General features: G+C 40.2%; 1 protein-coding gene across 1 annotated transcript in view; it reads left to right on the top strand.

Annotated features, from left to right (window-relative positions):
• Positions 1-23,469, top strand: part of LOC138446799 (ATP-binding cassette sub-family C member 4-like) — a 175,207-nt gene that overhangs the window by 75,109 nt on the left and 76,629 nt on the right. The window contains 2 exon segments of the mRNA XM_069602131.1: positions 11,940-12,086; positions 14,295-14,374. Coding sequence (XP_069458232.1) covers positions 11,940-12,086; positions 14,295-14,374 — 227 coding nt within the window.

Genomic DNA, 23,469 nt, shown 5'->3' with positions numbered 1-23,469 from the left:
TGCACTGGATTTTGGTAGTTAAACCAGGATTGCACATTCAGAAAATCAGCCACTGTAAATACATGGTATTGTCTATTGTTTTTTTTTTTCTTAATTTTTATTTTTACTTTATTTTGCTTTACAATACTGTATTAGTTTTGCCATACATTGACATGAATCCGCCATGGGTGTACATGAGTTCCCAATCCTGAACCCCCCTCCCGCCTCCCACCCCATATCATCTCTCTGGGTATTGTCTATTCTAATAGGTTGCTTTAGCTAAATCTTATATTGTTATATGGATGGGCAATGGGATTAGAAACAGATCCCTACTCTGTGGTTCAGATCGTTGCAATTCTGTCTGAATAAGCTCTGGCTTTTATTGATCTTGCAGGTAGGCAAAGTCCCCTTCACCACATTGCTCATCTGTTGGGTATCACTAATTACATGAGAAGCTAAGCAGGGGGAATCCAGTGTCTGGGGATAGATTCCTTCTCTTTCTTACCTTGAGTTCACAGTGTTATCTCATCTCCAGCTGTGTGATTAATTTAACATGTGACTAATATTAACATGACTCACTGTATTCACAAGAGCTTAGAATATATATAATATTACATAGTGTTTAAAGGATGTCTTCATCTAAAATTTTAAATACCTTTTTATCCATTCATTTGTTGATGGACATTTAGATTGCTTCCATGTCCTGGCTATTATAAATATTTGCTACTATGAACATTGGACATAATAATAAATAATAATACTAATTAATTTTAAAATTATAAATAATAAAATAATTTTATATTAGATTATAAATGGTTAGGCTTCCCTGGTGGCTCAGACGGTAAAGAATCTGCCTACAATGCAGGAAACCTGGGTTTGATACCTGGAGAAGGGAATGTCATCCAACTCCAGTATTCTTGCCTGTGATATCCCATGGACTGAGGAGCCTGATGGGCTATGGTCCATAGGGTTGCAAAGAGTTGGACATGACTGAAGTGGCTTAGCATGCACACATAGATGATTAACAATGTTGTGATAGTTTCAGGTGGACAGCAAAGGCACTCAGCCATACATATATGTGTATTCATTCTCCAAATCCCTTTCCCACACCTCATCCAGGCTACCACATAACTGAGCAGAGTTTCCTGTGCTATACAGTAGGTTCTTATTGGTTACCCACTATAAATATAGAAGAGTGTATATGTTGATCCCAAACTCCCTAACTATCTCTTCCCCCTTCTTCTTCCCCATAACAACCGTAACTTCATTCTCCAAGTCTGTCAGTACGTTTCTGTTACAGAAATACATTCATTTGTATAATTTCTCTTTAGATTCCACCTATAAGGGATGTTTTACAATATTTCTCCTTCTCTGACTTACTTCATTCAGCCTGACAATCTCTAGGCCCACCCATGTTGTGGCAAATGGCATTATTTCATTCTTTTTTAATGGCAGTGTGGTAGTCCATTGTATGTATGTACCACCTCTTCTTTGTCCATTCCTGTCAATGGTTATTTAGGTTGCTTTCACATGTTAGCTGTTGTAAACAGTGCTGCAATGAACACTGGGGAGCATATGTCCTCATATGTATCCTTTTGGACCATGTTTTTCTCTGGGTATATGTCCAGAAGTGGGGCTCCTGGACTACCAGGGTTATATGGTAGTTCTATTTTTAGTTTGTAAAGAACCTCCATACTGCTCTCCATAGTAGTTATATCAATCTACATTCCCACCATAGTGCAAGAGAGTTCCCTTCTCCCTACAGCCTTTCCAGCATTTATTGTAAGATTTTTTGCTGATGGCCATTCTGATTGGTATGAGGTGATACCTCATTGTAGTTTTAATCTGCATTTCTCTAATAATTAGTGATATAGACTATTTTTTTCATGTTAACCATCTGTATGTCTTCTTTGGAGAAATGTCTACTTATGTCTTCCACTCATTTTTTGATTGGATTGTTTGTGTTTTTGATATTGAGCTGCATAAGCTGTTTGTATATTTTGAAGGTTAATCCCTTGTCAGTTGCTTAGTTTGCAGTTATTTTCTCCCATTCTGAGGATTGTCTTTTCATCTCATTTATGGTACCTATATATAATGGATTATTACTCAGCTACAAAAAGGAATGAAATTAGCTCATTTGTAAAGACATGGATGGACCTAGAATCTGTCATACAGAGTGAAGTAAGTCAGAAAGGAAAACAAAAAATGATGCATATATTAACACATATATGTGAAATCTAGAAAAATGGTACAGATGAACATATTTGCAGGAATAGAGATGGTGATGTAGAGAACGTATGTGTGGACACATGTAGGGGAGGTGTAGGAGATAAATGGGGAGATTAGGATTGACATATATACACTACCATGTGTAAAATAGATAGCTAGTGAGAACTTGCTGGATAGTACAGGGAGCTCAGTTCAGTGTTCTCTGATGACCTAGGGGGATGGGATTGGTGAGAGGGGGAGGTCCATGAGGAGGGGATATATGTACATATTGCTGATGTACTTCCTTGTACAGAGACTAACACAACATTGTAAAGCAACTATACTCCAGTAAAAAATAAATTAAAATATCCCTACAGGAAACACTTGTATAAACTTTCCACAAAGAATGTGTTATATAAAAATCAACTCATTGAAATTTGGTATTTATTTTGTTAATCACTTGCTAAGAAATCTAATACATTTGCTGTTTACTTTATTAATTGGTGGACATTGGGGCTTAAAGGAAAAAGGAAAAGATTCTGTTATATAATCATATAGGGTAGTGGGCTAAGGTAAATGCTTGTTGATAAAATTCAGGAATCTGAGCAGGTTTTAGAGTTTAACACTGATGTGTCAGCTGAATGGAAAAAAAAAGTACTTGAAGGAATATTTATCACAAAATTCATCACTCCTTTATTTACCATTGTGAGTAGAAAAGATGTTCAGAGGGCTATTTTCATTTTTATATACATCAGTTCAGTTCAGTCATTCAGTCATGTCCTCTTTGCGACCCCATGGACTGCAGTATGCCTGCCTTCCCAGTCCATCACCAACTCCCAGAGTTTACTCAAACTCATGTCCATTGAGTCGGTGATGCCATCCAACCATCTCATTCTCTGTCGTCCCCTTCTCCTCCTGCCTTCAATCTTTCCCAGCATCAGGGTCTTTTCCAATGAGTCAGCTCTTCGCATCAGGTGGCCAAAGTGTTGGAGATTCATGTCAACATGTCTTTCCAATGAACATTCCATACTGATTTCCTTTAGGATGGACTGGTTGGATCTCCTTGCAGTCCAAGGGACTCTCAAGAGTCTTCTCCAACACCACAGTTCAAAGCATCATTTCTTCGGTGCTAAGCTTTCTTTATAGTCCAACTCTCACATCCATACATGACTACTGGAAAAAATATAGCCTTGACTAAACAGATCTTTGTTGGCAAAGTAATGTCTCTGCATGTCTCTGCTTTTTAATGTGCTGTCTAGGTTGGTCATAACTTTTCTTCCAAGGAGTAACTGTCTTTTTATTTCATGGCTGCAATCACCATCTGAAGTGATTTTGGAGCCCAGAAAAATAAGTCAGCCACTGTTTCCAGTGTTGCTCCATCTATTTGCCATAAACTGATGGGAACGGATGCCACGATCTTTGTTCTATGAATGTTAAGCTTTAAGCCAACATTTTCACTCTCCTCTTTCACTTTTATCAAGAGGTTCTTTAGTTCTTCATTTCTGCCAGGAGGGTGGTGTCATCTGCATATCTGAGGTTATTGATATTTGTCCGAGTAATCCTTTTATTTTTAAGAAAATGTATAACTTTTATTTTTATTTTTCAATATAAATTTATTTAATTGGAGGCTAATTAATTTATAATATTGTATTGATATTTCTCCCAGCAATCTTGATTCCAGCTTGTGCTTCATTCAGCCCAGTGTTTCTCATGATGTAGTCTGCACATAAGTTAAATAAGCAGTGTGACAATATACAGCCTTGACGTACTCCTTTTATTATTTGTTCCATGTCCAGTTCTAACTATTGCTTCCTGACCTGCATACAGATTTCTCAAGAGGCAGGTCAGGTGGTCTGGTATTCCCATCTCTTTCAGAATTTTCCACAGTCTATTGTGATCCACACAGTCAGAGGCTTTGGCATAGTCAATAAAGCAGAAACATATGTTTTTCTGGAACTCTCTTGCTTTTTCCATGATCCAGCAGATGTTGGCAATTTGATCTCTGCTTCCTCTGCCTTTCCTAAAACCAGCTTGAACATCTAGAAGTTTACGGTTCACGTATGGCTGAATCCTGGCTTGGAGAATTTTGAGCTTTACTTTACTAGTGTGTGAAATGAATGGAATTGTGCAATAATTTGAGCATTCTTTGCATTGACTTTCTTTGAGATTGGAATGAAAACTGACCTTTTCCAGTCCTGTGGCCACTGCTGAGTTTTTCAAATTTGCTGGTATATTTAGTGCAGCACTTTCACAGCATCATCTTTGAGGATTTGAGATAGTTCCACTGGAATTCCATCACCTCCACTAGCTTTGTTTGTAGTGATGCTTTCTAAGGCCCACTTGACTTCACATTCCAGGATGTCTGCCTGTAGGTGAGTGATCACACCATCATGATTATCTGGGTCATGAAGATCTTTTTGTACTTTTCTGTGTATTTTTGCCACCGCTTCTTAGTATCTTCTGCTTCTGTTGGGTCCATACCATTTCTGTCCTTTATTGAGCCCATCTTTGCATGAAATGTCCCCTTTGTGTCTCTAATTATCTGGAAGAGATCTCTAGTCTTTCCCATTCTATTGTTTTTCTCTATTTCTTTGCGCTGATCACTGAAGAATGCTTTCTTATCTCTCCTTGTTATTCTTTGGAAATCTGCAATCAAATGGGTATATCTTTCCTTTTCTCCTTTGCTTTTGACTTCTCTTCTTTTCACAGCTATTTGTCAGGCCTCCTCAGACAGTCGTTTTGCCTTTTTTGCATTTCTTTTTCTTGGGAATGGTCTTGCTCCCTGTCTCCTGTACAATGTCATGAACCTCTATCCATAGTTCATCAGGCACTCTTTATATCAGATCTAGTCCCTTAAATCTATTTCTCACTTCCGCTGTATAATCTTAAGGGGTTTGATTTAGGTCATACCTGAATGGCCTAGTGGTTTTCCCTACTTTCTTCAATTTAAGTATGAATTCTTCAATAAGGAGTTTATGATCTGAGCTACAGTCAGCTCCTGGTCTTGTTTTTACTGACTGTATAGAACTTCTCCATCTTCGGCTGCAAAAAATATAATCAATCTGATTTCAATGTTGACCATCTGATGATGTCCATGTGTAGAGTCTTCTCTTGTGTTGTTGCAAGAGGGTATTTGCTATGACCAGTGCATTCTCTTGGCAGAACTCTATTAGCCTTTTCCCTGCTTCATTCCGTATTCCAAGACCAAATTTGCCCTTTACTCTGGGTGTATCTTCACTTCCTAACTTTGAATTCCACTCCCCTATAATGAAAAGGACAACTTTTTTGACATTAATTCTAGAAGGTCTTGTAGGTCTTCATAGAACCGTTCAACTTCAGCTTTTTCAGCATTACTGGTCGGGGGATAGACTTGGATTACCGTGATATTGAATTGTTTGCTTTGGAAACATACAGAGATCATTCTGTCGTTTTTAAGACTGAATCCATGTACTGCATTTCAGACTCTTTTGTTGACCATGGTGGCTACTCCATTTCTCCTAATGGATTCTTGCCCACAATAGTAGATATAATGGTCATCTGAGTTAAATTCTCCCATTCCAGTCCATTTTAGTTCGCTGATTCCTAGAATGTTGATGTTCACTCTTGCCATCTCCTGTTTGACCACTTCAAATTTGCCTTGATTCATGGAACTAACATTCCAGGTTCCTTTGCAATATTGCTCTTTCCAGCATCGGAGCTTGCTTCCATCAACAGTCACATCCACAGCTGGGTGTTGTTTTTGCTTTGGCTCCATCCCTTCATTCTTTCTGGAGTTATTTCTCCACTGATTTCTAGTAGCATATTGGGCACCTGCTGACCTGGGGAATTCATTTTTCAGTGTCCTATCTTTTTGCCTTTTCATACTGTTCATGGGGTTCTCAAGGCAAGAATACTGAAGTGGTTTACCACTCTCTTCTCCAGTGGACCACATTTTGTCAGAACACACCGCCATAACCCATCTATCTTGGGTGCTCCTACACGGCATGGCTCATAGTTTCATTGAGTTAGACAATTTTGTGGTCCATGTGATCAGATTGGTTAGTTTTCTGTGATTGTGGTTTTCACTCTGTCTGCCCTCTGATGGAGAAGGATAAGAGGCTTGTGGAAGCTTCCTGATGGGATAGACTGACTGAGGGGGAACCTGGGTCTTGTTCTGATGGGCAGGGCCATGCTCAGTAAATGTTTAATCCAATTTTCTATTGATGGGTGGAGTTGTGTTCCCTCCCTGCTATTTACCTGGGGCCAAACTATGGTGGAGAAGAAAATGGCAACCCACTCCAGTACTCTTGCCTGGAAAATCCCGTGGATAGAGAAGCCTGGTAGGCTATAATCCATGGGGTTACAAAGAGTTGGACACGACTGAACAACTTCACTTTATGGTGGATTTTCAGAGGTGCAGACTCGGTTGGGCCTGCGTTTTGTGCCCTTCCCAGGTCCAAGTAGCTCAGGTGTTTGGTGAGCGCTGTCACTGCGACTTATCGCCTTTCCCATCCCTGCTGCTCAGTTTTTTGGGTGTACAACTGGCGCCCCTTCTCAGGCGGATGGTGACTGTCCAGAACCCCAAGAAGTCTTAGTTAGTAAAGAAGCTTGCTTGCTGTTTGGTAGTTAATGTCTCTCGGGGGCTGCAATTACCCCCTTCTGGCCCTTCTGGCTCTGGCTGCCTGTCACCAGAGGGGGATGGTCTGCAGCTGGCTAATTCTGTTCCATCCTTTGTTCTGTGTGTGGTCCTGGTGGTGTCTTACGTTAGAGCTTTTTGCGTGGTAGCTATCCCACATTCTGGTTTGCTAGCCCAAGTTAGTTCACTCTGATTACACTCGGGGCATTCCGTCCTGATTCCTAAAAGGCACTGCAGCCCACGCCTCCCTGCCCAGCCCCCGCTTGCTAGTGGCAGATGCAGGTGTCTGTGCTGCTTCTCCACTGGGGGAGTTACCATTGGGCTCCTAATCTGTTGGTTTTAATTATTTATTTATTTTTCCTCCCTGGTATGTTGCCCTCTGTGCTTCCAAGGCTCACCACAGACTCGGCAGCGAGAGTGTTTCCTGGTGTTTGGAAACTTCTCTCTTTTTAAGACTCCCTTCCTGGAACGGAGCTCCTTCCCAGGATGGAGCTCCCTCCCTACCTCTTTTGTCTCTTTTTTGTCTTTTGTATTTTTCCTACCTGTTTTTGAAGACAATGATCTGCTTTTCTGGGTACCTGATGTCCTCTGCCAGCATTCAGAAGTTGTCCTTGAGAAAGAAGAATGGAACTGGAGAAATCAACCTGCCTGACTTCAGGCTCTACTACAAAGCCACAGTCATCAAGACAGTATGGTACTGGCACAAAGACAGAAATATAGATCAATGGAACAAAATAGAAAGCCCAGAGATAAATCCGCACACCTATGGACACCTTATCTTCAACAAAGGAGGCAAGAATATACAATGGATTAAAGACAATCTCTTTAACAAGTGGTGCTGGGAAAATTGGTCAACCACTTGTAAAAGAATGAAACTAGATCACTTTCTAACACCATACACAAAAATAAACTCAAAATGGATTAAAGATCTAAACGTAAGACCAGAAACTATAAAACTCCTAGAGGAGAACATAGGCAAAACACTCTCCGACATAAATCACAGCAGGATTCTTCATGATCCACCTCCCAGAATACTGGAAATAAAAGCAAAAATAAACAAATGGGACCTAATTAAAATTAAAAACTTTTACACAACAAAGGAAACTCTAAGCAAGGTGAAAAGACAGCCTTCTGAATGGGAGAAAATAATAGCAAATGAAGCAACTGACAAGCAACTAATCTCAAAAATATACAAGCAACTTATGCAGCTCAATTCTAGAAAAATAAATGACCCAATCAAAAAATGGGCCAAATAACTAAATAGACATTTCTCCAAAGAAGACATATGGATGGCTAACAAACACATGAAAAGATGCTCAACATCACTCATTATCAGAGAAATGCAAAGCAAGACTACAATGAGATACCATTTCATGCCAGTCAGATTGACTGCGATCCAAAAGTTTACAAGCAATAAATGCTGGAGAGGGTGTGGAGAAAAGGGAACCCTCCTACACTGTTGGTGGGAATGCAAACTAGTACAGCCACTATGGAGAACGGTGTGGAGATTCCTTTAAAAACTGGAAATTAAACTGCCTTATGACCCAGCAATCCTACCGCTGGGCATACACACCAAGGAAACCAGAATTGAAAGAGACACATGTACCCCAATGTTCATCACAGCACTGTTTATAATAGCCAGGACATAGAAGCAACCTAGATGTCCATCAGCAGATGAATGCCTAAGAAAGCTGTCGTACATATACACAATGGAGTGTTACTCAGCCATTAAAAAGAATTCATTTGAATCCGTTCTAATGAGGTGGATGAAACTGGAGCCGATTATACAGAGTGAAGTAAGCCAGAAAGAAAAACATCAATACAGTATACTAACACATATATATGGAATTTAGAAAGATGGTAATGATAACCCTGTATGTGAGACAGCAAAAGAGACACAGATGTATAGAACAGACTTTTGTACTCTGGGAGAGGGAGAGGGTTGGATGCTTTGGGAGACTGGCATTGAAACATGTATACCATCATGTAAGAAACGAATCGCCAGTCTATGTTCGATATAGGATACAAGATGTTTGGGGCTGGTGCACTGGGATGACCCAGAGAGATGATATTGGGAGGGAGGTGGGAGGGAGGTTCAAGATTGGGAACTCATGTACACCCGTGGCGGATTCATGTCAATGTATGGTAAAACCAATACAGTATTGTAAAGTAAAATTAGCCCACCAGGCTCCACCGTCCCTGGGATTCTCCAGGCAACAACACTGGAGGGGGTTGCCATTTCCTCCTCCAATGCATGAAAGTGAAAAGTGAAAGTGTAGTTGCTCAGTTGTGTCCAGCTCATAGCGACCCCATGGACTGCAGCCTACCAGGCTCCTCCATCCATGGGATTTTCCAGGCAAGAGTACTGGAGTGGGGCGCCATTGACTTCTCCAATCCTATTTAATTAACATCTGCTTATTGGCACACTAGGAGTACTTTTGTTGCTTGGAAGAAAGTTTTAAGCACAGAAGTAAACAACATATGTTTTCTGGTTCTGCAGTGGCTATTATGGTAAGAATGATTAAAAATGTTATTGACCTTGAAATGCCTGCTGCTTCTAAAACATTTTCTTTACTTCATTCTTCCACCTTCATGAAAATTTTCTTCTACTTTTTTCAAAGGCTGTATTTGTAGGCTTTATGAATGAGCTATCATCATAACATTAATATATTTTTGTTATTCACTGATGGTTTAAATCTAGTATATATTAGTTATGCATTGTTGGTTTAAATCTAGTTAATGTTTTATTAGATTGGTTTAAATGCAAATTTTATTTTAAAAATTTTATAAATAAAATGCCTATCAAAGTATAAAAAAAGTAAATAAATAAATAAACTATGGTGGAGGTAATGAAGATAATGGTAACCTCCCTCAAAAGATCCCATGCATGTACTGCTACAAACCATGCCCTTAACCCTGCAGCAGGCCACCACCAACCCACTCCTTTGCTGGGGACTCCTGGGCATACACAGGCAAGTCTCCTGTGGGGTCACTGTTCCTTCCTCCTTGGTCCTAGTGCACAAAGTTCAGCTGTATCCTCTAAGAGTCTATTTCCCAGTCCTGTGTAAGTTCTGGCAGCTCTATGGTGGGGTTAATGGTGACCTTCTCCAAGAGGACTTATGCCATACCCACAACCCAGAGCCCCTGTCCCTGTGACAGACCACTGCCAACCCATACCTCCACAGGAGACACTCAAACAGAGTTTTGTGTCAGTCTCTGTGGAGACCCTGGGTCCTGGTGCACACTAGGTTCATTTGAGCCCTCTGAGCATCTCTGGCAGGAATGGGGTTTGATTCTAATCGTGAATTTGCCCCTCCTACCATCTTACTGGGGCTGCTCCTTTGCCCTTGGACGTGGGGTATCTCCTCACAGCCGCTCCAGTGCCTACCATCTTACTGGGGTTTCTCTGACCTTGGATGTGGGGCTATCTCCACACAGCCGGTATAGCAAAGCGCAGGCACCACTCCTGACCTTAAACGTGGAGTATCTCCTCTCAGTCACTCCTCCTGACATTGAATGTGGTTTTATATGCATAGTAATGCTCATTTATCATTGATAAAAAATTTAAATGATTATATTTATTTGCAAATACTTTGTGTTTCCTTAAAACCCATAGTGAGAGGTTAGTTGCTTGTTTAGATTATCTATAATTATTATTTAGGTTATTATTATCTCTTGTCAAAATATAATAGTTTCTTGCTATTCAATCATTTAAGAGATTGTCGATTTGCAACTTAATATGGTCCTTCCATACTCTTTAAAACTACTTGGACTTAGAAATAGCTATGATATTTTTTATTTATTTTATTTTTATCAATTTTCACTGGAGTCTAGTTGCTTTACAATATCTGTTGGATTTTGCTGTACAACAAAGTGCCATCATATGTACAGTACACATGTGTCCCCATTTTTAAAAATTTCCTTCCTATTTGGGTCACCACTGAGTAGAATTCTCTGTGCTATAAAAGTAGATTCTCTTTCTGGTTTTGATGCCTGATACTGGATGCTTGGGGCTGGTGCACTGGGACGACCCAGAGGGATGGTACGGGGAGGGAGGAGGGAGGGGCATTCAGGATGGGGAACATGTGTATACCTATGGCAGATTCATGTTGATGTATGGCAAAACCAATACAATATTGTAAAGTAATTAACCTCCAATTAAAATAAATAAATTTATATTTAAAAAGTAGATTCTCAAGTAGCTACTTTACATAAGTAAATTTTCATGTAAATTTACTATTTACAAGGAAATGGTAAGTCATTTCTCCTGTTCCTCTTCCTTCTCATGCTGATATCTAAAACTGAGGTATGCTTTGATTATGGAATATGTAACTAGTGGGATTTGAAATGTGGCAAAGGAAAGAAGATCAACTATTTTTCATAATTATCTTTCTTTTTCTTTTTAAAAAGTGTTTAAATAACTAAAGTTGTTGTTGTTGTTGTTTTGGCTATGCTGGGTCTTCATTGCTGTGTGGACTTTCTCTAGTTGCCAAGGGCAGAGTCTACACTCTAATTGTGATGTGCAGGTCCTCATTGCATGGGTTCTCCTGTTTCAGAGCATAGGCTCTAGGGTGTGTAGACTTCAGTAGTTGCAGCCAGTGGGCTTTAGTAGTTGTGGTTCCTGGGCTCTAGAGCACAAGCTCAATAGTTATGGAGCACAGATTAAGTTGCTCTGAGACATGTGAGATCCACCTGGGTCAGGGATCAAATCCATGTCTCCTGCATTGGCAGACACTGAACTACCAAGGAAGCCCTGTAATTATTTTTCTTGTGAGTTTTTATTAGAACTTGTAAGTGAATTAGGAAAGCCTAGAATGAAACTGTAGTTTATATAAGACTTCCCCCCCTCCCCGTGTTTCTGTTTAGTGAGAGGAAAATAGTGATTTTTTATATTCTTCTTTATAAATGTATTTTGTGACAGCATCAAGCTCCTATACAATCCATTTCACATGTATATTTATATATATAAATGCATTTATATATATAAATTTATTCTATAGTCTACATGTGTAAATTTTTATATAAAATCTTATTTATAGAATAAAATACATAGTATCTTTATAAACTGTCTTCCATGCTTTAACATCATTGAACATAAGGCAGAGATCTTGTGCTAAATGATGTTTCTTTATTTCAGGTTTAACTTTTTCTACCATCCTTTTTGGCATCACAAGGTCTCTGTTGATACTCTTCGTCCTTGTTAACTCTTCACAAACTTTGCATAACAAAATTTTGTGGTCTGTTTTGAGAGCTCCAGTATTGTTCTTCTATAGAAATCCAATAGGTAAGTCACACACCAAGTTTCTCAGTGAATATGTCTTGTTAATGCATTTAGTTCCTGATTGCATTTGGTATTTGAAAATGGAAGAGATACATGTTGATTATTTTCTATGAAAAGCTTCACTAATATTTTTCCCTACCAGAAAAATTCTGAATAGGAGCATGCAAGATTTTATTCCAATTTATGTTTGTCTGTAAAAATAAATGAATGTTTACTTTGCAGGGTGATTTATGAATACATTTGTTGTAAGACAAATAAAACACCCAATATACGATGCAAATGTGTTGACATGTTTTTGACTAGTTGTTGAAATGTTTCTGTGTTACATAATGTTAAGGTAACTAGGAAGGACCTTCTTCCAGGAACATCTCTATAGGAGACAAGCTATGTGTTTCCCTTTTTCATTGCTCATTCATTTCTGGGACCACAAAGGTCTAGCATGTGCTCATATTTTGAGGTTTACCTAAATGGTAATGGAAAATTGATTAAAACACAAGATCAGTTAAATATATACATTGTATTCAATAAAATCAACTCTCTAGTTTTATAATGGACTTTTGGTTACATTTAAGAGGTCTTATGGGGCTTCCCTGGTGGCTCAGACGGTAAAGCATCTGCCTGCAATGCGGGAGACCAGGGTTTGATCCTTGGGTCCGGGAAGATCCCCTGGAGAAGGAAATAGCAATCCACTCCAGCACTCTTGCCTGGAAAATCCCATGGATGGAGGAGCCTGATAGGCTACAGTCCATGGGGTCGCAAAGAGTCAGACACGACTGAGCGACTTCACTTCACTTCACTTCATGGTACATAGCAGGTGGCTCTTCAGTATTAAGTAACAGTGGTTTCCCAGTGGTTGCTTCCTTTGAGGCCTTTGACCTGTGTTGCTTCAGAAGACAGCTTCCTGACATGGGTTTCTGTGAAGAGTTAGTTCTTTAGTGAACATGCCCACTCTGTTCAGTTGGTGATACTTGTGCTGAGGCCCAGGGTGGCTTTGTTTTCTCACAGGTGATGATTGACAGGGCCTGTCAAGGCAGGGATGTGACTGGAGGGAGGACAAGTGTAGCCTCAGCCTGGTCATCAACTAGTCATGCGACTGAGGCCAAAGCAGGTAGAGTCTACTGGACAAGCAAATCTCCAGGCAGGATGTTGTCACGGTCTTAAGCGTGGACTCTGGAATCAGCTGGCTGGGTTCAGTCCTGTTACTAGTTACTAATAGTAATGGCCAGTTATAGTTATATTAATACTTATGTGCTAGTTATTTAATTTCTCTGTGTCTTGATTTTCTTACCTGTAAAATGAGGATACTGTTCACACACTTACCAATATCTTGGTATTGTGGGCATTAAGCAGGTTAATAATTCACAGCACCTAGCACAGGCTCAGTGCCTAATGAAGCTTAGTGAGGAAGACAGCATGGTGTCTGGGAACTTCTCTTCTGTGACATGGGAATGACTGCTGCCCTTCCTGTTTCACAAGACTGTTGTGAGGACAGTATCTTGTGTAGATTTATTCAGCACATGTTGTTTAGTCCAGGCAGTGAGCAGAGCACAGGATGGTAAACTGCAGAGGCTCACACAGATCTCATCTTATTATGAAGCCAGAGTGAGGAAGTGATTGGAGGAGTCCATGCTATTATGGCTGTGAAGTTGCTCCACTTTGCCAGTTAACGTGAAAACTAAAGTTGGGAGCATTAAGTGGGACTGAATTTCTGTTCTCAGCCTCTGAGTGTTCACGACCAGAGTTAAGCAGGCTCTTTATATTCAAGACCTGTAGGCTTCTCCAAATGCTGATGTACTTATTATTCAAGGATTTGGGATCAAGTTTAAATCCCGAAGGCCACTAATCTTAGAGCAGCCAACACACCAATATTTATCTTGTGTCCCCTTCCTGTCTAGCATGACTTCATTCCTTCAAGAAAATAGAAGCCCAAATAAATATTGCAAAGATAGGCCTGCTTTGCCCAAAAGGCTTAGGGGCTGTAAATTATTTACTTTTTTAGTGGAATGTTAAATTGAACTCTTTCCTATCTTTTATTTTCAAAAGTAGAATTTGTAATGTTCCCTGCATTGGCAAGCAGATTCTTATCTACTGTATCACCAAGGAAGTCCCTAAATATATGTGCTTTAAAAATATTGTTGTGATTTGTTCATGAATTGTTTCTCTTAAGGCTATCTGAGGAAATGAATATTTTCTTGTATCCTGTTCTTGCAGGAAGGATTTTAAATCGTTTCTCCAAAGACATTGGACATATGGATGACTTGCTGCCCCTAATACTTCAAGATTTCATACAGGTAATGAAACAGTCCTGTCAGAGTTCTCACAAGGAAGAGCATAGAGTCTATTTCTTAAGGCCTTCTCACAGGGGCTGAGGGTAGGCTTTCAGCCTGGTGATGTGCCCTGTTATCTTCAGTTCAGTTCAGTCACTCAGTCATGTCTGGCTCTTTGCGACCCCGTGAACTGTAGCACGCCAGCCCTCCCTGTTCATCACCAACTCCCAGAGTCCACCCAAACCCATGTCCATTGAGTCAGTGATGCCATCCAACCATCTCATCCTCTGTTTTCCCCTTCTCCTCTTGCCCTCAATCTTTCCCAGCATCAGGGTCTTTTCAAATGAGTCAGGTCTTTGCATCAGGTGGCCTAAGTATTGGAGTTTCAGCTTCAGCATCAGTCCTTCAAATGAACACCGAGGACTGAACTCCTTTAGGATGGACTGGTTGGATCTTCTTGCAGTCCAAGTAATGCATAGTTATTTTTAAAACACCATATGTATTTTTAAGTGAGAAAAGTTGTCTGATGACACTAGCATTATGTTGTATTAAACTTATTGTCAGACACAGTTTCTAGGCCCATAAATATAATCTCATGAGTTTGTATTACAAAGATTCTAGGTTTGTAATTCTGGAAGATTTTAAGGGACACTTTCTTATGTAGACTCATAGAATACAAATCAGTTGTTTTCAAAACTGACCATTGGGCACTAAATATTTCAAAGTAACATAATTTTCATAAAATTTTCCAAAGTCCCAAATAACATTGAGCAAGGGGTCTCAATTATGCACTGTTTTTGTCATTGAAATTATCACCTCCAAGAAGTCTTCCTACGAATAAAACAAGTGAAAATGAAGGTAAGATGTGGAAGTTAAATTTAGGCATTTTAATTATCCTTCAATTCAAAATAAATCTAAAAATACCAAAAAATATCACTTATTAAAATTTTTTTTAAAAAAGGACTTCTCTGAGCATCAGAAGTTGCACACAGCTGCCCTCAGCAAAATGTTTTAATTTATTGAGGAAAACTGAATTACCAAACCTTTCTTCCTCACAAACACCTCAATCAGGAAGAGAAAACAACAACAACAACAAATCAACAGCTTGGCTGAGCTTAAATAACTGAATCTTCATGTCCTTTCCCCTTTCATGGATCACAGCCTTGTCCTGGTGGAGGGACTTTTGTAACTCAGTGAAACTATGAGCCATGCCATTCAGGGCCACCCAAGACAGAAAAGTCATAGTGGAGAGTTCTGACAAAACATGGTCCACTGGAGGAGAAAATGATAAACCACTCTGGTATTCTTGCTGTGAGAGCCCCGTAAACAGTATGAAAAGGCAAAAAATATATGACACTGGAAGATGAGCCTTCCAAGTTGGAAAGTATCCAATATGCTACTGGGGAAGAGCATAGGGTAATTGCTAACAGCTCCAGAAAGAATGAAGCAGCTGGGCCAAATTAGAAATGACACTCAGTTGCGGATGTGTCTGTTGGTAAAAGTAAAGTCCAATGCTGTAAAGAATGATATTGCATAGGGACCTGGAATGTTAGGTCCATGAATCAATGTAAATTGAATGTGGTTAAGCAGGAGATAACAAGGGTGAATGTTGGCATCTTAGGAATCAGTGAACTAAAATGGACAGGAATGGGCAAATTTCATTCAGACGACCATTGTATCTATTTCTATGGGCAAGAATCCCTTGGAAGAAATTAAGAAGCTCTCATAGTTAACAAAAGAGTCTGAAATGCAGTCCTTGGGTACAAACTCAAAAATGACAGAATGATCTCAGTTCTCTTCCAAGGCAAACCATTCAACATCACAGTAATATATGTCCATGTCCCAACTACTGATGCCAAAGAAGCTGAGGTACCTGAGGTCTGTGAAGACCTACAACAACTTCTAAAACTAATATCAAAAAAACATGTCCTTTTCATCATAAGGAATTATAATGCAAAAGTAGGAAATCAGGTGATACCTGGGGTAACAGGCAAGTTTGGCTTTTGGAGTACAAAGTGAAGCAGGGCAAAGACTAACAGAGTTTTGTCAAAATAACATACTGCTTATAGCAAACACTGTCTTCCAGCAACACAAAGGACACTTCTACACATGGACATCACCAAATGATCAACACCAAAGTCAAATTGATTATGTCCTTTTCAGCTGAAAATGGAGAAGCTCTATACAGTCAGCAAAAAAAAAAAAAAAAAAAAAAAAAAAAAAAAAAACCTGGAGCTGACTTTGGCTCTGATCATCAGCTCCTTGTTGCGGTCCTTTAATGGACCAGAACCTGGTGGTCCGGAGTCAGCAATAAGAAAGTGAAAGAGAGAAAGAAACTAATATTCCCTGGTTTATGCAGAGAACCAATAAAACCCTAGCTCTTTGTGACAAGCCTAGAACAGGGCTTGCACTGCTCACGAAGGCACAGGGCTCCCTCTTGAGGAGGTCTTGAAAGCCCAGGCAGGAGAGTGAGCTTGGTGGGTTTCCATGCTCCAGAGTTAGCCAGGGAGGGAGGGAGGGGGAGAGGGAGGGAGGGAGGGAGGGAGGGAGGGAGGGAGGGGGAGAGGGAGGGAGGGAGGGAGAGGGAGGGAGGGGGAGAGGGAGGGAGGGAGGGAGGGAGGGGGGGTGGGGGGGGAGAGGGAGGGAGGGAGGGAGAGGGAGGGAGGGAGGGAGGGAGGGATGGAGGGAGGGAGGGAGGGAGGGAGGGGGAGAGGGAGGGGGAGAAAGACAAGAGGACCTAAGCCTCTGGTGGAGCAGGGGTGCTTTAATAATCTTTCTGTGAGTATATATATATAGGCTGTTATACAAGGAATTTCTTTCGATGATGATAAAGATCAGAAAACCAAACACACAGCAACCTTTAACAAGGGAACAAGGGATTAACAATGGTCATAAGGTCAGGAGACAATCCATATCTCAAGAAAGAGGATCAAGACTAAGCAGTTTTGTCATAAGAAGAATGTTCACTGAAGGAGATTCATGCATGTGTGTCTCATCCTATGATCTCAGTCCTGGGAGTGGTGTGGCATTCCACTCATTTCTGTTGCCAGAAACTGATAAGTAACAGATTTATGAGAAACAGCACATAGGAATCTTCCTGTTAAATGTTCCTGACAATCGTTAATGTAAATTCAGACTTAAATTGAACAGAGTAGGGAAAACCACTAGGCCATTCAGATTTGACATAAATCAAATCCCTTATGCTTATGCAATGGAGGTGATGAATAGATTCAAGGGATTAGATCTGGTAGACAGAGTGCCTGAAAAACTATGAACAGAATGCACTGCTGCTGTTGCTGTTGAGTTGCTAAGTTGTGTTCTCCTCTTTGCAACCCCATGGACTGTAACCCTCCAGGCTCCTCTATCCATGAGATTTCCCAGGCAAGAATACTGGAGTGATTTGCCATTTCCTTCTCCAGAGGATCTTCCCAATCCAGTGATCAAACCCACATTTCCGGCATTGGCAGGCAGATTCTTTGCCACTGAGCCACCAGGGAAGCCCAGCAAGCACTTTAAAATGATCATTCTGCTTTCTGAACTGAGCAGGCTGTTATTCCCTAATTAGCTGGGAATCTAGAACTGGTCCCCTCATGGAAGAGACCAGATATTACCACAAGAAACCCAACAGTATTAGAAAATGCAGACAGAAGGGGAAATATATAAAAGAGGAATATATTTAGATATTAATTTTTAAAATGTTCATTTTATCTCTATATGTGATACAGTATCAGAAATTAAAAGAAAAATTTGGTTCAGTTCAGTTCAGTCACTCAGTCGTGTCTGACTCTTTGTGACCCCATAAACCACAGCACTCCAGCCCTCCCTGTCCATCACCAACTCCTGGAGTCCAACCAAACCCATGTCCATTGTGTTGGTGATGCCATCCAACCATCTCACCCTCTGTTGTCCCCTTCTCCTACTGTCCTCAATCTTTCTCAGCATCAGGGTCTTTTCAAATGAGTCAGCTCTCTGCATCAAGTGGCCAAAGTATTGGAGTTTCAGCTTCAGCATCAGTCCTTCCAATGAACACCCAGGACTAGTCTCCTTTAGGATGGACTGGTTGGATCTCCTTGCAGTCCAAGGGACTCTCAAGAGTCTTCTCCAACATCACAGTTCAAAAACATCAATTCTTCAGCACTCAGCTTTCTTCACAGTCCAACTCTCATATCCATACATGACTACTGGAAAAACCATAGCGTTGACCAGACAGACCTTTGTTGACAAAGTAATGTCTCTGCTTTTGAATATGCTATCTAGGTTGGTCATAACTTTCCTTCCAAGGAGCAAGCGTCTTTTAATTTCATGGCTACAATCACCATCCACAGTGATTTTGGATCCCAGAAAAATAAAGTCAGCCACTGTTTCTACTGTTGCTCCATCTATTTGCCATGAAGTGATGGGACTGGATGCCATGATCTTAGTTTTCTGAATGTTGAGCTTTAAGCCAACTTTTTCCACTCTCCTCTTTCACTTTCATCAAGAGGCTCCTTAGTTCTTCTTCACTTTCTGCCATAAGGGTGGTGTCATCTGCATCTCTGAGGTTATTGATATTTCTCCCAGCAATCTTGATTCCAGCTTCTGCTTCCTCCAGCCCAGTGTTTCTGATGGGGTACTCTGCATATAAGTTAAATAAGTAGGGTGACAATATACAGCCTTGATGTATTCCTTTTGTATCAGAAACCAGTCTGTTGTTCCATGTCTAACTGTTGCTTCCTGACCTGTATACAGGTTTCTCAAGGCTTGGGGTCATCATGACTAAATTGTTTGAATTTGGGCAAATTGATAAGCCTCTCTGTGCATCAGTTTCCTGTTTGGTAAATGGAGAACATAATCCCTCCTCATATTGATGTGAGAATGAGATTATATAAAGCCTGTGAAATACTTGAGATTGGGGCTCATGACAAGTCTTATGAAATGTCATCCATTATTGGTAATTGAGAGCATGGCGTAACCATCATTTCTTTGTTGGTTGGCTAGATCTAGACAATTGTGGAACTTCTGTGTTATTGAAAAACTTGTCATGACCTCTAGCAGTAAAGCAAAGTCTTATTTTTCAAGTTTATTTTTGTTGTTGTTGTTGTTGAACAGTCTCCTAAACAAACCCATTAACATTTTCACAAGCATTATTTTCTTTTCTTTGCTGCTTTTTTTTTTGTATATTTCATTTATAATTTATTTAGATGCCAGTGCGGTTTGTCATATACAGCTCACAGCACAGCATCCTTTCAGAGGATGAAAGGTGCTCGTGGGAGTTCCTTCCATAGGTGGTGGTGACCTGTCTTCTGCCTTAGTCATCCTGACATCCTAACCAGGCTGCTTGCTTCCACCAAGAAAGCCCAGCTGGAGTGGACACAGTTGAATTTCCTGAGTTTACAAAAAAACAACTTTTATTCTTCTGCTGGTATCAATATACCTGTTCATGGTGCATGAAATAGAAAATGTCAGATTGGTCTTCTCTTTGGACTATATTGAATAATCTGGTTTGGTTTCGTTCATTCAGAGGTCCTTTACTTTTTCCCTTAGTCTCCCATAAATGGTCATGAGTTTCAAAACGGTAAGTCTTCACTAAGAAAAAGGATAACTTGAAACAGAGAGAAGATACAGAATAAGAAAAGAAACATCTTTTTAAAATATTTGGAAAAACAAAATCTCAAAAAACGTTACTTACTGCCATGTCCCTAAATTTGTCAATCTTTGGAAGGCTTAGAGTTGGGAAGATAATACAGAAAGGATAAAAATTGTAGTAGGCATTAAGTTTGTTGGTCATATTATTTTAAAAGTGCATCTTCAAACAAAATAGACCTCAGATATGATTTTCGCTGTGACCAAAGAATTGCCGCAGGCACTTTGGTAAATGTGACCTTATCATCACATCTAGGAAAAGTTGTACCTTCTCTGATATGTCCTTGGATAATACTAAACTGTTCTAGTGGTTAGAATGAGTAGCCTGTTAGGGCCCAACCTCATGAAATTCTTAAATGATGAGTTCAAGTTCGATGCATGAAACAGAACACTCAAAACTGGTGCACTGGGACAACTCAGAGGGATAGGACGGGATGGGAGGTGGGAGGGGGGTTTGGGATGGGGGACACATATACACCCGTGGCTGATACATGTCAACATATGACAAAAGCCACCATGGTATTATAAAGTAATTAGCCTCCAATTAAGATAGCCTAATTAATTAAAAGAAATTAAAATTAAAAAATAAAAGATTCTCTGGGCTCATAAATCTGTAATTACCTCATCCCTCCTCCTCTGACTGCTGGCACCTGGAGCACACTGAAGGGTGGTTATGATGGAGTTAGAATTATGCATGAAATGGCTAGCACTTTATGTGTATGATCTCATTTAATTGTCTTTACCATCTTTTTATATTGTTGGTATAGCCCAGATTTTACTAAGATTGAGAGTAGGTGTAGAGTCTTATGCTCCCTGTTAATATTCAGGAAAGTTTGTCCTAAACCCTGACTCAGCACAATACTGGGCTAGTGGAATATCCCCTCCAGGTGTAGGCTGTCATTCTCCACAAAGTAAAGAATTTTTTTGAATTGAGAAAAATCACCATATTCTCTCAAGTGAAAGATTTCATCTAAGATTTGTTGTTGTTGTTGTTGTTGTTGTTCATGTGAATTAATAGACTTTGAATAGAATTTCCCAAATGTGTGCTCCAAATGGGAAATATATAAAAATAATGATTCTTCTTATTTGGGAGGACATCAGGACTTGAGTCACTTGCTTTTGTGACAATATGTTTCTTTCTATAGAACCGTCATTGTCTCTGTGCCAGTGTGACAGAGGTACAGAAACACTGGCCGTGGTAATATGGGTCATCAGATAGGCCTGAAATCCATTCAGATAGGAGGGGCAGATTATGTGTATAGCTTGAACTAGGCTTTTTGAAATTCTTGGGAATGTAGGAGAAACAAATGAGATTGGCTTTAAGGTAGGGATATGTGTATTGCACACCCGAATATGTTGTTTCCTTCTTCAAATGACTTTTTGCTTACATACTATTTTCATTTTCTGCCAAATTCTATGAAAGGTTTGAGATAGCTGGCAATAAAAGATTCACAAATGAATATACATCTAACTGTAAACCCATATATTTTTATATATGAAAATATTCAAGTTACAATGAGGGTGGCTATAGTATTACCTACAAGTAGATGTTAGAGACATCCTCTTTGAATTGTTCCAGAATTTAGGGCATGAAATATGAAGGCTATAAGCTCACTTCAGAGCTCTGAGAGCATTAATAATGGGTCTTCAATGGGTACCTAAGGAAAATGCATTGGCTCAGTTCATGTGAAGCCCTTCATTTTGATTTTACCTCTGCTTCCCAGGTTATCTGCCAGGCTGGGTTAGTTTTAAAAGGCCCTCATTTGGGGCAAATCTGATTATTGAAACTGATGAATGTTGCCCATCAAATGATGTGAATCTGCTAAGAAACTGTAATTTGGATTTTTTATTGACATTTTGGCAGGTTTTTTGACAACCAACAATGTCAAGCCAAGTGGCTTAAGACCAGACATAGAAGAAGCTCGTAGGACCACTCCCCATGAACATGAAAGTTGTAGCAAGTGGAATGCATACTTAATGCAGTGGCTATAAGCATTGTTTATCTGTAGGTCTAATAGGAGAGAGGTCAGTCAGGCCTATTTTTTTCCAGTTATGACTGGAATGTATTGCTTCAAAATCCCATCCTCTTCACTCTGGGGTTTATTTTGATACCACAGCAGATGTGGGAGAAATAGGAAAAACACATGGGTCTCCATCCAGATAATAGAGTTTGGTTCCCAAGGGCTCCTGGACACAGAGTCACAGCTCTGGTCGTTTTCTCCTCCTTCCAGGCTCCTCCTACCTGTGGCTGTGGCTCTAGGATTCCCTGAGTACAAATTGCTCCTGTCTTTCTCCTTGACCTGCAGTCCTTCCTGGGATAACTTAGAACAATCACCTCCCTCCCATCTTTATGCCATATCTGTTAATTAAAATGAAGTTCTTACTTTTCTGATTCACAATATGGTTGTGCAGATCCTCTGAAAAAGCTGATCAGGAAGAGCAGTGAAATGATAACCTGAGTCTCTGTGATATAGACATTTCTCTCCTAACCCATCCTTCAGAGATGCACCTGGGCCAGCTGCCCTGGGTGACAAGGTGGGGAGGCCCTGGGGTGGTGAGTATGGGATGCAGGTGCTGGTGCTGAGAGGACACAGAACAACCAGTGTTAACTCAGACAGGCATCTTAACTTCTCATCTGAGCTCCTTTTTGGTCAAAATTTCCATCAATTGTAGTTACTGCCTGCAAGTTATTCTTGCCATTCTTTCTATTTGTTACACCAACCTGTAAAATTCAGCCATAAGTCTCTTAGAATTGCCTACAAATGTTCTTGAATTCTTCTCTGTGTTTCTCCAGCACTCTCTGCCTTGTGCAGATCACCATGAATTTGTATCCACCTGAGATTATAAACTTCGGAGGCCTTGGCCCAGACTGAATCTGCACATCCCCACCACCCCACCCCATTGTCGTAGCAAGCAAACACTAAATATTGATTGCATTCTTAAAAAGTAAGGGTATCATACTTTTCCTGATAAAGATGGATGCTTAAATCAGCATCAACCAATGATTTTGTTTTCTCTTCTACCTGCTGTCTTTTTTTGACCAAGATCATTTCCCAAGATAGAATAATTTCACAGGATAATGTCATGATTAAGAGAATGTTCATGGAACTCAGCACAGTGTCTTACATACAGTAAGCACCTGGTAAATGGGGTCTGCTGTTGTTACAACCTTTACCTTTGGAATAGGCACTTTAAATACTTACTATAATGATAGAAAGATGGCTGTATACTGGGGACAAGTTTAAATATATCATAAAGACTCATGCCATGGGCTTCTCATGACTTAGGCTTTGCAGTATCCATCAAGTTGCTGTTCCTTTCCCTGTACCTCACTCTCTCCATCTGTAAAATGAGACAACACTGTTACTGCTGCTAAGTCGCTTCAGTCGTGTCCGACTCTGTGCGACCCCATAGATGGCAGCCCACCAGGCTCCCCCGTCCCTGGGATTCTCCAGGCAAGAATACTGGACTGGGTTGCCATTTCCTTCTCCAATGCA

Source organism: Ovis canadensis, chromosome 10 (assembly GCF_042477335.2).
Source record: "Ovis canadensis isolate MfBH-ARS-UI-01 breed Bighorn chromosome 10, ARS-UI_OviCan_v2, whole genome shotgun sequence".
Lineage (NCBI taxonomy): Eukaryota > Metazoa > Chordata > Mammalia > Artiodactyla > Bovidae > Ovis > Ovis canadensis.
This window is presented reverse-complemented; position numbering and strand designations above follow the sequence as displayed.